At 40.1% G+C, this 16,599-nt stretch overlaps 1 protein-coding gene across 6 annotated transcripts in view; it reads right to left on the reverse strand.

Moving 5' to 3' along the window:
- Positions 1-16,599, reverse strand: part of GRID1 (glutamate ionotropic receptor delta type subunit 1) — a 654,467-nt gene that overhangs the window by 43,077 nt on the left and 594,791 nt on the right. For 5 of the 6 annotated variants that reach the window (XM_087963842.1, XM_026674217.2, XM_026674218.2 and 2 more), the window contains exons 9-10: positions 6,521-6,622; positions 3,763-3,960 (exon numbers count right to left, since the gene is read on the reverse strand). In XM_087963842.1, the coding sequence (XP_087819968.1) occupies positions 3,763-3,960; positions 6,521-6,622 (300 nt within the window). The remainder of the gene's footprint in view (positions 1-3,762; positions 3,961-6,520; positions 6,623-16,599) is intronic. The other variant, XM_087963843.1, reaches the window with a different exon arrangement.

Genomic DNA, 16,599 nt, shown 5'->3' on the forward strand with positions numbered 1-16,599 from the left:
ACAGAAGGGTGAGGTTGTAATTATAACTGGTTTCTCAGTGGACCAGAAACAGGTAGCATAGGTGGTAATGACATGTGTGGGCCAAATCATAACAGTATTATAATACAAGGAAGAAGGGGATCAATCTATTCCACAAAGCACCTGAAGGCAGGACATGATGCACTGGATAGAAACTAATCAAGGAGAGAACCAATACAGAATTAAGGAGAAATTTCCTGACAGAACAATTAATCAGTGGAACAGCTTGCCTTTATAAGTTGTGGGTGTTCCAACACTGGAGGTTTTTAAGAAGAGATTGGACAGCCATTTGTCTGAAATGGTATAGGAGGTTGGGCTTAAAGGACTCCAAGGCCCCTTACAACTCTGTTGTTTTGCTATTCTCTCCGTTATGTTAGTGGTTAGTCATTCCTGCTTCCCGAATTTGCTATGTTCTTCTAAAACTGGTCTGATGCAATTCCAAATTTGGAAGACTTGTTTCAGAAATGCTACAGGCTCCGTAGTGTAGGAAGGCAAAATCATTTCTGACCTTCTTTTCTTTTTTTTTCATTCTGAGATGAAAGGGTTTAAGATAAAAGCCAATCAAATAATGCAGCCCAATTGCCAGAGCAATTCTCAGATTGTATTTTTAAGATTACTTGTTTGAATGCTGTGCCACTAAAAATAACTTCCTTGTGCAAAGAAAAACAGCACATGAGGCAGAAGATTAACTTCTCTCTGTTACGGTCATTTTTTGAATAAGCGGCAGGGAAGAGATTTTAAGGAAAAACTTAACCATGCAAATTTCCACACTCAGCCTGAATGGGAAAATACACCCCAAGGTTTTCTAATAGGAAAATGACTTTACATGCAAAACTTCTGTTATATATGGACATTGGTATTTAAACAGTTCAGGTGCACTGGATGGAATACTTAAGTACAGGTATTCCTCATCTTATGACCACAACTGGGCTCAGAATTTCTTATGCCAAGGAAGGCAGTCATTAAGTGAGTATCACCAAGAGTGGAATTCAATTTTTTAAACAACTGGTTCTGTGGGCATGGCTAGGTGGGCATGGCCATGTGAACTGGATGGGTGTGGCTTCTCCTTTGTTTTGCAGCACATCCCCCTGTCCCATTTTTGGGGCCTTCTGGGCCTCAGGGAAGCCTCCTGAGGAGGCATTTTTGCTCCCAGAAGGCTTCCCTGGGGCTCAGGAAGGAAAAAAACAGAGCCGGGCGGGATACAGGCCCCCACACTCAGTTGTGAGACCTTCTGGGCCTCAGGGAAGCTTCCCTGGGGCCCAGGAAGGCAAAAAAATGGAGCAGAGGAGCTGTGCCCCCCTCCATTTTTTGCCTTCCTGGGCCTTGGGGAAGCCTCCTGGGTGAAGCAATAAGAGAGCAAGGGGAATCCTGGCACAGCTGATCATAGAAACAGCTGATCGTTGGGAGAGGGGAAAATGAAATACCTTAAGGAGTGACTGGGCAAGCAAGAATGCAGTCAGCAACGTCGGGCATGAGCACAATGTTGCACATGCGTGATAAGAACTGACTAGGTGGGGAGGGGAGGGGCAGGTGGAGAGGGGCGCAGCCAGCCGGCGCATGATTTGCTGGTTCTCCAAACTGCGTAGAATCATAACAACCGGTTCTATTGAACCAGTCCAAACCGGTAGAACCCCACCCCTGAATATCAACCCAATTTTTACAACCTTTTTTTTTTGCCAAGATTGTGAAGCAAAATCAGTGCAGTTATTAAGTGAATCATTCCATCATTAACTGATTCTAGCCTTCCCCATTGAATTGCTTGTTGGAAGCCAGCTGGAAAATATGAATATTTCATCATAGAAGAGTGATCATTAGCTGTTTTCTAATCGGGTGTTTTGGTTTCACATTTGCATGCATTTGCAAATGGCAGTCATGTGGCCATGGGGTGTTGCAACTCTCATAAATACATGCTGGTTGCCAAGCACCCAATTTCAATCACCCAACCATGGGGATGCTACTGCTGGGGTTGTATGTGTGAGGACCAGTCATAAGTCCCTTTTTTTCAGTGCCATTTTAACTTTGAAATAGCTGAAAGGGCTTGGCTGTTAAAACCCAATCAAATAATGCAGCCCAATTTGTGGCTAAACAAATAGTTGTAAGTTGAGGACTAGCTATGTGACCTTTGGCCACTTATAAAATCTGTGTTTGAAACTCCCTTCAATGCCCACATCCCTCCAGAGGAAATGCTCTTTTAGAAACCCAGGTCTGAAGCTCATAGGAGCCTTCAGTTCTTTAGACCTGATCACAACATTCCAGTTCAAGTAGAAAAAGCAGGAAAATTAAAATAGCAACATGCAACTTCCTTGATGAATCTTGAGTGCTACCTTATTTCCAATTATTTACTTTCTGCTATATCGATTCACGAAGGGCACTGTGATAAGAAAGGATTAGAAAGAAGATGCAGAGGCAGCTTACCTCAGGACAGGTCCGAAGGGAGGACAAGGGTGTCAGCAGTGAGAGGTCAAGATGGCAACTGCAACCATGCAATTAGAGTCTCCCACTTTTCTGCAACCCCCAAGCCCCACACAAGGCTTCACATGCACGCTCCAGTCGGCCATCTTGATTTCTTCTGACACCTCTACTATGCACTTCTACTATGCACATGGAATTTATTATATGTGAGATGTGCTCCTAGGAATACATTTTAATGTGTTATGAGCCCGCTGAGCCACTGGAGTTTGTAAAAATGATTTCTCTGCTTTTTAGAGCAAGAAACTCTTCAGAAGACACATAGGCAGATTTGCAATGGCCTGAAAGGGGCAGGAAAATATGAATATTTCATCATAGAAGAGTGATCATTAGCTGTTTTCTAATCGGGTGTTTTGGTTTCACATTTGCATGCTAAACTTTTTTCGTATAGAAATGCTGGATAATAGGACAGCATTGTACAATCGGTAAGCAAATGATTTGGGAATGATCACATTACTGAATATCAATGTCTATAGTTATATTTTATTATTGGCAGAGAACTGTAGAACATTTTCTTCTATTGCTATGGCGATGTTCAGCCTTCTCAGAAATGAACCATTTGCAACAAAATGTACTCTGGTATCTGTATTCTTGAAGATTTCTTTGCTGGAATGTTTTCTGCCTTATTTTAGTAGCATATACTTATAAGTCAATGCCACCGTCTCGGACTCAAATGTAACTCAATCACTTTGTGATTTGTTTTCTATATTTTTTTAAACAAATGAACAATATTTTCTTCCTTGAAAAGCTATTCAACTGATCACTATAAAACAGTGTTACAGTGGGAGAAAAAATCCATAAATGAAAAATAGTTTGCAACAAAATGGTTTTTTTTTTTTTAATAAGAAAACGGCATCAGAAAATGCTCCATTAGCCATACATAGCTCATCTATATGGCCACTAAACATTTCCTAAATGTTAGCTGAATATTTTTAGGTGAAAGAGTTAATGCTAAAAAAAATGACACATGGAAAATTTCCCAGAGATGAGGAGTGGATAGATTTCTAAAGTTTAACTGATAGGAAAAGGTAACTAAACGGTGGAGATTCATGCGTAATATAATACCAGAGAAAGTGGTTTGATCATAGGACTTTTTCATATCTTCATTTCTATTTATATTATGAGTTCCAGTGACCAGTTCTTTTAACTGCCACTGTTAATGAGGAATGTTCTAATTTTTAGGACAGGAAAGACAGTTCAATATAGAGGGGAAAAAATGATTTTTTTTAAACCTCCCGTAAAAAAGAAACACAATTCGGGTATTATGGGGCATACCTTGTTAATCAGTTCTCCAATCATGCCATTCCAGGAGCTGTTATGGAGCTGTTGTCCGTATTTTCCATCAGGACACTGATAGATCTCATACTTGAAGCCCAAATTCTTGGAAAGGGCATCCAGGACATCAATGGAGAAGCCCTTATAACGTTTTGGTTGCCCAAGGATATTCTCAGCCACCATAACGAACGGTTCTTCCTGAGAACAAAGCAAGGCTGATCTTTAAAGGAGACATACAACACGACAAAGCAAAGATAGCCTGACTCACAATTTTGATGGCACCTCAACAAGCTGCCAGCTCTGGAAAATTGAAGCTTCATGTTTTGTCTTTGTTTTTTCAAGAATACAATAATTGTGAATTAAAAGTGAGAATTTTCCTCCAGTTATTGCTAATCCAGGGATGAATCTTAAAAGTGGCTACACCTGAGGTACGTTTCACCTAACAAGAAGAGGCAGATTCCCAACAATCAAGGGTTGCTTTTAAATGAATCAGATAAAGGTAAACTGTTGATTTTATTGTCTGCCCGTTGGTAGTGACATCCCCTTTGGATGGGCTAGTTCATTTTCTGACTGGAGGAAAGATATGATCATATATATGTTTAAAAAATCTCAGGGAGGGGGGAAGTTCCTAAATCAGCTTAAACTATGATCTGATGGAAGAGCCAAAACTAAGAGAAGCACAAGAGAGAAAGGGCAGCTAAAGACAGGAAGGAAGCTTGCATCCCTCACACTGCCGACACACACCTGCTGTCACCTTGTGTTTGACATGACAAGTAGACAATCGGGAACTATACAGTTCTGACAAAGAAGGAAAACATATTGAGACCTGGGTGGTGTTCAATAGTCATTTCTATGATAGGCAAAGTAGACACAACCATAGATGTTTAAAAACGGAAGACATGGAGCAAAACACTTCTAAGTTCTTCTGAGAACATCATGAGCAACATAAATTGCTCACATAGCTTTCAACAAATGTCCACTTTTTAATTATTGGGGCCTTTCTTCATTTCAGGAACACCTGTAACTAGGCGGAACATGAACCTGATTCTGTCACCAACCATACTCCAGGATTGTGAGTGTCTGATTCCCAGATGGGAAGCAAACTTAGTTGAGGTACAGTTTTGGAGATCAGATAATTTCAACTTTGCTTTACAGGCTAACCTCACAGATAGGCTGATGTATGGATGAAAATTTTGCAATAAAATGATAAAAAGGTACAGACGCCTTTTTTTTTTTTTTGACAGCTTGGTGTCTCTTCCCTGTCTTGAAAAATTCTGAGTGTCCTCTAGGAAAAGATGAAGCTAATTCAACCACAACATTGGCAGGGAATGTACACCACTGATGGTTCTTTGCTCTTTTCTATTCAAGGACTCCATCACTAGATTAAATGTGGATATTTGAGTTTTTAGTGCAGTTCTTCCTCTGTTTTGATCAATGTCCAGAAACTGGACAAAACACAGAGAAATATCAGGATATTTGATAAGGTTTTGGAAATTCAGAAATAGACTCCCCATCTCTGCACATGCAAATCTGGAGAGATAAAACGAGCCCTGCATAAATTTGTCTCATCTTTATATAGAAATTTTTATACAGATTTTATAGCATAGTTATGCTAATATTGATTTATAATGACTATAATAGTACCTTAACAATTGTTAAACGTTAAAGGTTAAAGCCAGCAGGATTGACTAAATAAGACACTGTATTTTAATACCAGGTTTATAATTTGAAAGGTGTACTATTCATGTGAATCAGCCTCAGTTCCATTGCCAAATGAGCGAGAAAAAACTTGCTTGCAGTTGAACATAATCCTGAACAGACCTCCTGCCATAACTGAAGGGGACAGAAGTTTGCTTAAGGAAGGGTTGGGGCTATTTTGCTTGCACAACACAAAGGACAAAGGACAATGAAAGTCCTTCTGCATTTTGTTTATGGAATCCCACTCAAAGGAGAATTAAATCTTACTTCAAAGCAACATGTCTGAAGGCCTTAAGGGTAAAACAGAGGCAAACTTTATCAGGGAGTCAGGTGGGCAGTGATCAGGCTGTGGTCTCCAAGATGGAGAAGTCCCTAATCAGACATATTCAGAAGATATTCAAGAAATGCTGGGAAATCCCTGCAGAGGATGAGCATCTGCTGAAATTTGCCCAACTATAACTATTAAGATGGATACGGTGTTTGCATTCATTCTTCCTGCTTTCACTTCTCCTTATGACCAGCAGATCCTGAAGGAAAATGAATGCAAAGAAAGAAAGTCTGCGCCAAATCACCAGCCACTAATGGGGTCATTAGTGATCAAAGATAATGTTTCTCTTGCTTCTTCATAATGTTTATTTTTTGCTCTAGCATTTTAAAATTGTAAATTTCTCTAGACATCTTGGAATAAGAGTGAAATATAAATCTAGCAATAAATATGTGATATAGACCAGGGGTCTCCAACCTTGGCAACTTTAAGACTTATGGACTTCAACTCCCAGAGTTCTCTAGGAGTTGAAGGCCACAAGTCTTTAGGAGTTGAAGTCCACAAGTCTTAAAGTTGCCAAGGTTGGAGACCCCTGATATAGACAATATGCTGCACACAACCATTGCAAGATCTTGTTTTACCCAAAGTGTTACTTTCTTGAGACTCACCTTGGGAAAAAACCACAACATCTCCTTCTACAAATGATAACAGATAATCAGATTCTTAAAAAAATAAAGACACTAGCAAGTATAATTTTTGGACATTTTTGCTTCCTCCATTCCAACATGGTCATACCAAGACAGTCACCACTTTCAGTGTTAATCCTTGTAGGTCGCTGCCCAAACGCCGTTCTTGCAAGCTCCCATTCAGCCCCTTCTTTGAGTCCCACGTTGCCAACTGCAAATGGAAACAACACTGGAATGAGGGGAAAGTCATGTATATTTCTCTAAAGTATCTCTGTGGTGTACAAAAAAAGGAGCAGGCCAGAGAATTAAAAAAAAAAAAAAAACAACACTCCAGAAGTCTTAGAAATAGAATTAAAAGCTTTGAGCTGTAACTTGGTGACTGAGTAATGGAGAAACACAGAAAATATGGTGTTGTTTATTCACTCAGATTATATATCAATAGACTTTTTCAGTTCTACTATGTCCCTATTGATATTACTAATGATAAGTTACACTGACCAGTTCTTAACAGCAATTGTTAATTGGAAATTTATACTTTTAGGACAGGCAGGATAGTTCCATTCAGATTACATATCAACAGGACCCACCTGAGTTTCTAATAAATATTTTGTGCCCACAATATGCAAAATTGTCCCAAATCCAAAAGGAACATGATGCATTTCCGTGTAGTTTTGTTGCAGGAGAAAAGTGATATTAGAATCATCTTGTGGTCTTCTACCCGAACATTAACCAGATGTTGCTGTGCTTAGTAAGTGGCATAGTGGTTAGAATGCAGTACTGCAGGCTACTTCTGCTGATCACCGGCTGCCAGCAGTTTGGCAGTTCGGATCTCACCAGGCTCAAGGTTGACTCAGCCTTCTATCCCTCCGAGGTGGGTAAAATGAGAAGCCAATTGTTGGGGGCAAGATGCTGACTTTGTAAATCACTTAGAGAGGGCTGTAAAGCACTATATAAATCTAAGTGCTATTGCTATTAGCTAACCTAGAAATCAACCAAGATTGACCAGGAGCTGCCACCTACAGTAATAATGCCATTATCAGACAACTGAAGCTTTCTTCTTAATGGTCACATGAACAAATCCATAAAGCTTTCCTGATAATTGCACACACATAGCTGAGTTCTTCTGGAATGCTTTTTCAACTTCCTGGTCTATTGCATCACCATATTATTCCATGGTGTGTCAAGTGTTCCAAGTAACAACTTCCAAATAAAAAGACTTGGTTATTTTATTTTCTCAAAGATCCATTTTATTACAGGTGTCATATTGGCACATCTGGCGAAAACCCGAATACGAGAGTTCTGGGTTTTCCCTGCCCAAAGAAAATCCAAAATCCAACCCCTGTACCCCATAGTCCATCACATGGTCCAATCATTACTTCGTTCCAACTGGAGACTATCCCCAGTCACTCCTTTCCAGGTGCAGAGTAACATGTCCTTGACTTTCGGAGAAAGGTATGTTGTTGTGGCTAATCTTCCACAGCTCCTTGAAATCCCCCTCCCAAAATCCCAGGCACTAAAAGTGGCAGCCCAGGAGCCTCAAAGAAAAATGGCTTCCAAGATGACATGGTGATCTACAGAAGTCCCCGGCTTAGCTTCTGAGCCAAGCCAAAGTCAGCAAGGCACTGTTTACCTGCATTTTTAAGCAGTTGAAACACATAAAAGCAGTGTACTTCTCTCTATTTACAGTACCAGAAATACCACTAAGAGATACTATTTGCTAGTGATAACTTCCAAGTGCCTTGCACCTCTCAAGCACTTCTTACTGATGGGACTCCATTTCCTTATATTTGTTCCCATAAAAATGCATTTGTTCATTTTAAGGCAGTGCCTCATTACTCCATCAAAATTGATTGGAAACCTCAGTAGCATTCATCTGGGTTCACGGTAGAACACAGGTGTTTATGCCACACACACACTCCCAAGATGATGCTGTTTTACTGCAACACAAATTATAGAATCAAAGAACTGAAAGGGAAATAAATTGGAAACCATAACTATATCACCCGAGGGAAATTTTGATACAGGAACAGAATCGAACAGTAGGAAAGACCATGAAATATAATGCCTCACTGTGGAATATGGCCCACAAGATTACCTTCATTTCTGTGGGCACAGGATAAAAGAAAGAGAGAGGGAAAGAAAAAAAAAGCAATATGTTGAACTAACTTCATAAATTAAAACTAGCAAGAGTATTAAGAGGCCGAGCAGCCTTGTGCAATGAACCTGAATTCAGGGTGATTATAGTTGTTCTTTTAAAGTTGTAGCAACGTTTCGGCAGAATCTCATCTGCCGAAACGTTGCTACAACTTTAAAAGAACAACTATAATGACGTGGGAACACCGCCATAACATGAATAGATGGGACGATACCTCCCACCTACCAGACATCTGGAAGCTAGCCCTCACCAACAAACGAGTTCGAGCCACGAAAACCAACACCAGACCCGAAACAACACGGGACACCACCGCCAATCCTCCTCATCAGACCCAGGCCCAAGCCCATCCTATAAACGGACAACCACCATCCAGAAAACAGACCACGGCTGCCTCACCAGCTGTCACACCTCTTGACCCCAAAACCAAACAAGCTGACACACGCCAAGAACACAGACCCAGACCCCAAACTCGAAGCCAGACTAAAACCCAGGATGCTCCATCACATTCAGGATATCATATCAGAAAACTCAGGAAATTACACCACAAGAACTCAAGAAGTTGCAACACAGCAAATGACCCAGGATATCACAGCACAAGACCAAGGATACCACAGCAATAAGTCTCACTGTCAGCTGGTGCTCCACTCAAAATCCAAGAAAGAAATACTTAGACTCTTTTAATCAGAGAAAATATATCTTTTACTGGAAATCAAGTGGTAGCAACAAAAGAATTCTGAATCTAAGAAAATGGGTGCGTAAATCACATATACAAAGTAATGGCAACGTTCCCACCCCCAAAAGTTCAATTGGCTCATCCAATTAAAAGTTGTGTATATTGTCATGTGGGCATCTCCAGGTGGTGAGGAGGCTTCTGTCTGTTGACCTTGACATAGTTTGATAAAGGGTTGCAGCTGCGCATAGCATAGGATAGAAACCTAAGCAAGAATGTACCCCCCCACAGCTTATACAGTTCTGGTTTGTTACACCTCCAGCTCACTTCCCATAATCATTCCCCCCTCCTCCCCCCGTTACTTATGACAGCCGAAAGAAGCAAAGCAAAGGGAGAAAAATCTTGAAGGCTGACACTCACAAGGTCATCACACAACCCATTACCCAAGCCGTTACTACACAGGAGGCTAATGGAAAAGAGATCAAAACACAAACGACCCAGGAGATTATAATGCAGGACCCAGGATACCACAACAAAAGAACTCGCAAGCCCATCACACAACCTATTACCCAAGCCATTAAAACACGAGAGGCTAATGGAAAAAAAATCACTACAAAACAAACAACCCAGGAGATTACAGCACAAGATCCAGGATATCTCCACAACAAAACTCACAAGGCCATCAAACAGCCCATTATACCAACATCAACTTCATCAACCACTCAAGAGGCAGCAGCACAGCCAACCAGCCCAGCACACCAGCCCCCCCCACCTGTATTTATAGAGAGACGGCAGCTCCGATCACACACTGCTTGCACTGGCACAAAGCCGAAAGTACCAGCCTGAGGATGGCGAGTGGGACCTCGCCGAAACGTCACCATGATACTCTTAATCTTACACGGGAAAAGGCCCGAACACACCTAGACCTATATGTATGTATGTATGTATGTATGTATGTATGTATGTATGTATGTATGTTTATATATATGTTTTCTTAAGTTTTCACGGGTACTTACATGTATGGCATTCAGCTTTGTTCGGGTATTTTCCCACATCATTGTAGTTGTGCTTTTAAAGTTGTAGCAACGTTTCGGCAGAATCTTATCTGCCATCATCAGGCTTCTGTATAGTGTTCATCTGTGAGTCAGACTTTTACAGTGGTTTCAGATTTAAATTTGGGGCAGCCTATTGCTGTGCCAGAATGGTTTTTTCTTCATCCTGATTGGTTGGGAGTCTTGGTCTGTGTTTATTGGTCTTGGAGTTTGCTGTGTTCTGCTTGATTGGTGTCTCTAATATCTTCTGTCTGTTTTTTGGCTCTTTTTGTATCTTGATTGGCTGGCAGCTTTGTGTTACTTTATTGGAGGCCTTTAGTGCAGCTTGGCTCCGGGTAAATGGACGGCTATCATTAGTTAGGAAGCTAGGTTTCATCTGGGTGCCTGGTTGGGGTATGTTTGAGCTGGAGGTATCAGGGGGCATCTGTTTGTGCCCAGGTGCTTGTCTGGCTAGTGGTGTGGATATTTTTTTGTTTGTGAGTGCAGGCTTCCAAATGATTGACAGTCTGGTGGAATCATCTCTTCTATTCATTCTTTCTGGTCTTTTTTCAATCTCTATGGCTTCTCTGATGATTCTGTGGCTGGGGTTTTCTATAGTGGCTAGGGTTTTGGTGCCATTGAAGTTGATGCTATGACCTGTGGCTTCCATGTGTTGGACTAGTGAGGAAGTGTGTTCCAGCTTTTTGACTGCATTTTTGTGTTCATCCAGGCAGGTACTTATTCTTCTATTGGTCTGTCCAATGTATGTGGCCGGGCATGATGCACAGGGGACTTCGTATATACCTAAGCCAGGAGTGTCCAATCTTGGAACCTTTAATATCTGTGCACTTCAATTTCCAGAATGCTGGCTGGGGAATACTGGGAGTTGAAGTCCACAAGTCTTAAAGGTGCCAAGGTGTGAATCCCCTTATCTAAGCTTTGCTGCATCTTTGTCCTCTCTGCAATGCAGCCCTTTCATCTCCTCCTCGGAATCCAGACCACAATGAGTGACAGATTGAAGATTAATAGCAAGTCCAAATTATTCAGCATTTTTAATCCGTACAATTTAGTGTCAGGGTTGGATCACACCTGGATCTTATCTTCCAGACAGTGTAGAATACTTGTTTACATGCCATGTGGAATTCAGCTATAAGACAGATACATTGCAGGTAGTTGAATCTCACTAAGTCCCCCTAATTGGCAGATATTACTTAAGGTACTACCTATTAAGCCAATCATATGATATGTATGCAGCAATTGGGAAAAGTCTGTGCCTCATATGACCCATGTGGTGCTGGAGAAGACTCTTGAGAATCCCTTGGACTGCAAGGAGATCAAATCAGAAACCAACCCTGACTGTTCTTTGGAAGATATTGAAGCTGAAGCTCAAATCCTTTGGCCACCAAATGAGAAGAGAGGACTCTTGGAAAAGACTCTGATGTTAGGAAAGATGGAAGGCAAAAGGAGAAGGGGACAGCAGAGGATGAGAGGGTTAAATAGTGTTGTCAACACAATGAACATGAATTTGGGCAAACTCTGTGTCAGCCTTCAAAATCTTCTACTTCTGCTTTGCATCTTTCGGCTGCCATAAGTTATGGGGGGAGGACGGGGGACAAGTATGGGAAGCGAGCTGGAGGTGATAAAAACTAGCATTGTATAAACTAAGGAGGAGGGAGAGTACATTCTTGCTTAGGTTTCTATTTCTTGCTTAGCTTTCTTTTCTCTGTGCAGCTGCAAACCTTTATCAAAGTATGCCAAGGTCAATGGACAGAAACTTCATCACCACCTGAAGATGTCCACATGATGATATTCACAACTTTTAATTGGAAGAACCATTTGAACTATTGGGGGTGGGAAAATTTCCATCACTTTGTATATGTGATTTATGCGCCTATTTTCTCAGATTCAGAATCCTCTTGTTGCTACCACTTCATTTCCAGTAAAAGACATCTTTTCTCTAATTAAAAGAGTTTAAGTATTTCTTTCTTGGATTTTGAATGGAGCACCAGCTGACACTCTGGGAGATGGTGGAGGATATGGAGGGGGGCAAGGGTTGGTATGCTATGGTCCATGGGGTCAGGAAGAATTGGACATGATGTACAACTGAACAACAACAATATAACACTCGTACCACAGTGGTGATTCTTAGTTAACACATTGAAAGCAGGATTTGTGAGTATGCAATTACACTCTGCTAGCTAGTCTCAAAGAAACACAGAAGCCTATTCTTCTATCATAGGCAGCTTCCAACTTTCTTGCTCGCATGCAATGTATATCCGAATAAAATGTTATAGTCTTCACCTTTCTGAGAACTTTTTATTCCATGAGGCAAAAATAATAACTTTCAGCATCTGCCATATGCTTCTTTATCCTTCAATGCATCGTCCTAAAATTTGAACACATTTTCCTAAAAATAATAAGAGCTTGATGCATATGAAGGCACGACACCAGCTGTGATTTCACATAGTGGTATACATAATTATTATTATGTATATAACAACGTGGAATCACAGCTGCCAGTTCTTTAGCTGGTGTTGGTCTTCATTTGCATCATCAGTCAATTGCAAAAAGCAACTTTCCTTGGAACAGCTTACATCTTGCAATGAGACCTTTAACACCATTGAACAACAAAACCTGCCTATCTCAGATCCTTGGGAAGGACTGGATAGGTGGATAAAAATGCCAAATCTAGTCTAAACATCTGGCTAACTCTGTGATGAAGCATAATAGCAATACATATTGATTAATCAATCAATCAAAAATTAAAATCTTCACGGTGAGATTTGCAAGTACAAATTGATAATTGCCACATCGATTATCTAAAGTGTGGATAACATGTGAAAATACCAGGGGGTAGTAGAACAGTGTCAGCTTTGGAAGCCATATTCCATGCTGCCACATAGCCTGAGAAAGTGGGAGGGGGTGATTTCAATTGAGTAGCTCTAAGTAGACAAAGTAAAGTTCTTTTGTTAGTTCAAGGTCATTGAGTATGGCGCTGGATGAAATAAGGATCTTGCTTTTGGACGGATGGTGATTGGGCCATGCGATGTGATGACGGCCAAGGGGGGATGGATTTGTAGTTTGGGAAATTGTGGGAAGCCCAAAAGCTTTTAGATTCGTGATTCCACAGATGTGCCAGTTGCTATTCCAATAAAGGTACTTTTGAGATATGGCTGTCTCGGAGTTACCGATTGGAATGGAGGGTTGCTGGAACGCTGACAAACAGGAGACAAAGAATTGAAGAAAGTCGGAAAGTATCAAGATCTAAAAATCAAGGTGGAAAGATTGGCCATGATGGTCCCACTGTAGACTTACTGGGAACCATACTGAAAAAGCTTGGATGGCACTTGGAAAATTCATGCACTGACAACATTTCCATCCAGTCTAAACTTCTGGCTCACTGTGCCACTAACCACATAATGAGTCATTCCATGAAAAAAAACCAAGTTGCCTCTTATCTCTAAAGAAAAACAAAACTGACCATGCTCCCTGAAGATCTCCAGCAGGGAACAGGAGTCTATTAGGAGTGCTCTTCATATAAATCCTTCATCTTATGATCAGCAAGGAGGAAGGTATAAATAAACCATATATCACAGAAAACACCTCCGGTCTCCTGTGACCTTCTTCAAGGAGAATGGACTACAGGGAACACTGGGCACCTCTAAAATGTTTTACGGTTTGGATGTTCAGTTCAATATAAATTCATCAAGTATTACCCTCTGTATTAGCAGTTTCATTTCTCAGGGGGTTTACAAGCCACAAGCTGGAAGATCCTGTTTTTTTAAAAAAAATCGGTAGCCAGTTTTGTTCAATCTTACCCCTACCATGCAGGAACTCTGAGATTGGAAGAGGAAAAATGTCTGCTTCTATTTCTGTTCTATTTCTATTTCTGCTTCTATTTCTGTTCTATTTCTTTTTTTCTCCACATGATGCATGGTTTATTTAGAACATGCATAAGTGCACCTTCTTGGAGGTAAGCCTCAAAGTGGGATTTCCGAGCAACCCTGATTGAACAGTGTTTTTTTCAGTCCATAAGTATCTGCCTGTTCATGTACAGTGATCATGAAACAGGGTTAACTACTTTCTTAAGCTAATCAGTTTGGGTTAGAGTATGAGAAGGAGCGGGGAGGATTTAAGGAAGAGAGAAACATTGATGGGCTCAGAGCAATCCATTATGATTACAAAAACTCAGAAACTTCTCCAGTGGATGGCAGGGGAGATTCTCAATCATACAGGTTGCCCTGAAGGTGCTTTTTCCAAAGGGCAAAAAACTGAAGAAGCTTCTTGGATGAGAAGCAAAATGTTTTCAAAGGTAAAAAAAGTCGAGTTGCCTTTTGGAAAAAGAACCTTTTTGATTCTCTAGCGGATCAGCACTGAAAGGAAGATGTCTACTGTATATCACTAGACATGTGGGAGAAGGAAAGCTTAAGGCTAATGTGTATTGGTCAGGTTTACTGAAAGAATTAATTGTAGTTAAAACAGGAATTGATAAGAAGCTGTTTTGAAGCCAATTACATATCCAGGTTTATTACTGCCATTATTGGTCTGTGAAAACCCCTCCAGAAATGGCACCATCATAATGTGTCTTGTCATTCCCAAGGTGGAAAAAAAGTCCATTAGGTCTTCCTCTCCAACCACATTACCTATTGCCCCTTTTTCCTTATCTCACAAAGATATGTTGGGCTCCAGAAGCTCTTATGTTTAATGTTATTTTTTTCCCTCTTGAACAAAGGGAAACTTTCCTAACTTTAAAAAACTAAGGACTCAGTTGTTCCAAACAATTTTATTCCAAAACTGAGTTTATTCCAAGACTGAGACTTTGCAAAGGAGCGCTGGAACTCAGCAAGCTTAAGTTAAATTCTCTATTATGTTTCATTGAAAAGTAAGAAAAGAGCTACTGTTTGCTTCTTCTATACATAAATGGCTTAAAGTCTGAAGAGGAGATTTGTTCAAAGGCATTTGAGTTGTTTCCCTTTATTTCATACCAGCCAGAAAACAAAACCAATCAAGGTCACACCAAAAAATTTGTAGGCAGAGAAACACCGAAGGGTCTGTTCAAAAATGCAGACAAGGTTCATAAGTAAGATAAGAAATGAAACCTTTTACATTTTTGAGAAATTTGAGCTACCAACTATTCATTTCTTTATAAATGTGTTGACTTCCTAGTAAGCCATGTGTGGCTTGGAGAATCAATACATTTGCAAGCAGATAGACCTGTTTTTGACAACTGGTCTGTCAAGATCACTGCCTGAAAAACTAATTTCTGGCTTGGTTAAATGAAATAAGAATGTCCTGTGGCAATTCAATAACATTGCTGCAGTCTTTGTTTTTCTTTTCTGTTTTTCAATATTAGCTATCCCTTTTCTCAAGATTTGTGAAGCCAGATATAGCTTCTAAATTGAATGATGACAAACTACTGCTCTTGCCAATAGTCTAATGCATTTCATAAACAGCCATTGTTCAGAAAATATAGTTGCCAGAAGATAGCAGTATTTCTTCTTTACTCCATCATTCTGGAATGATTTCTTTAAAAGTTCTGAGATAATAACCCCAACAGTTTTCTGAATGCGCTGATTGTTTAGTTTTGTGTTATTTTATTGATTGTACCCCTGATTGATTGTACTACAGTTTGGTCAGCCTTTCTATTATTTTAGGCATTGTTCTGAACACTACTATATTTTATTGCATCTCATTGTATGTTAGTCTTATGTTTGAGTGTTTTTAGTCTGTGATAAGAGATTTTAATTGTAGTTATTGTGTATGCCACCGAGAGTCACATTTTTGTGAAGTAGGCAACTATATAAATATGCTAAATAAATAAACAATGTTTGATCATACGGAAACTTTATATTATTTGTAGAGATTTCTAGAAGTTCCTAAAAGGCGTATGGAGGCATATGATGGGGAAAAGACAGGTGAAAAGGATGTTTGGGTCAAAGTGAGAATTACATATGCTGGAAAAACCATTTCAGCAAGACCCAGTGAAGATTGAAATCTGTATTTCTATTCCACTGTTTGAGTTCAGTTGCTAAACTGTATGAGGAAAAAGACACATCCTGAAGTAGAACCAATTTTCTACAGTTTTAACAGAAATAAGTGACATAGATTATGTACTGGTACTGAATCCTTTGGAGTGATCCAAATTTAGTTTTCCTCGGAGGAGGCAAAAGTTAATGATATTAAAATATAATGTTTAATATCTTATCTGATTTATAAGTGTGTTCTTTCTACCCTTTCACATCAAAGATGCCTGACATATGTCGATTTTGGTGTGTACCAAGTTTTCTGTGGCAAATACACACCGGCATTCCCAAAGTGGGTACAGCCAAGAA

The sequence above is a fragment of the Notechis scutatus genome, chromosome 4 (assembly GCF_049901735.1).
Source record: "Notechis scutatus isolate UNSWTSFEM ecotype Mainland chromosome 4, rNotScu1.2, whole genome shotgun sequence".
Classification (NCBI taxonomy): Eukaryota; Metazoa; Chordata; class Lepidosauria; order Squamata; family Elapidae; genus Notechis; species Notechis scutatus.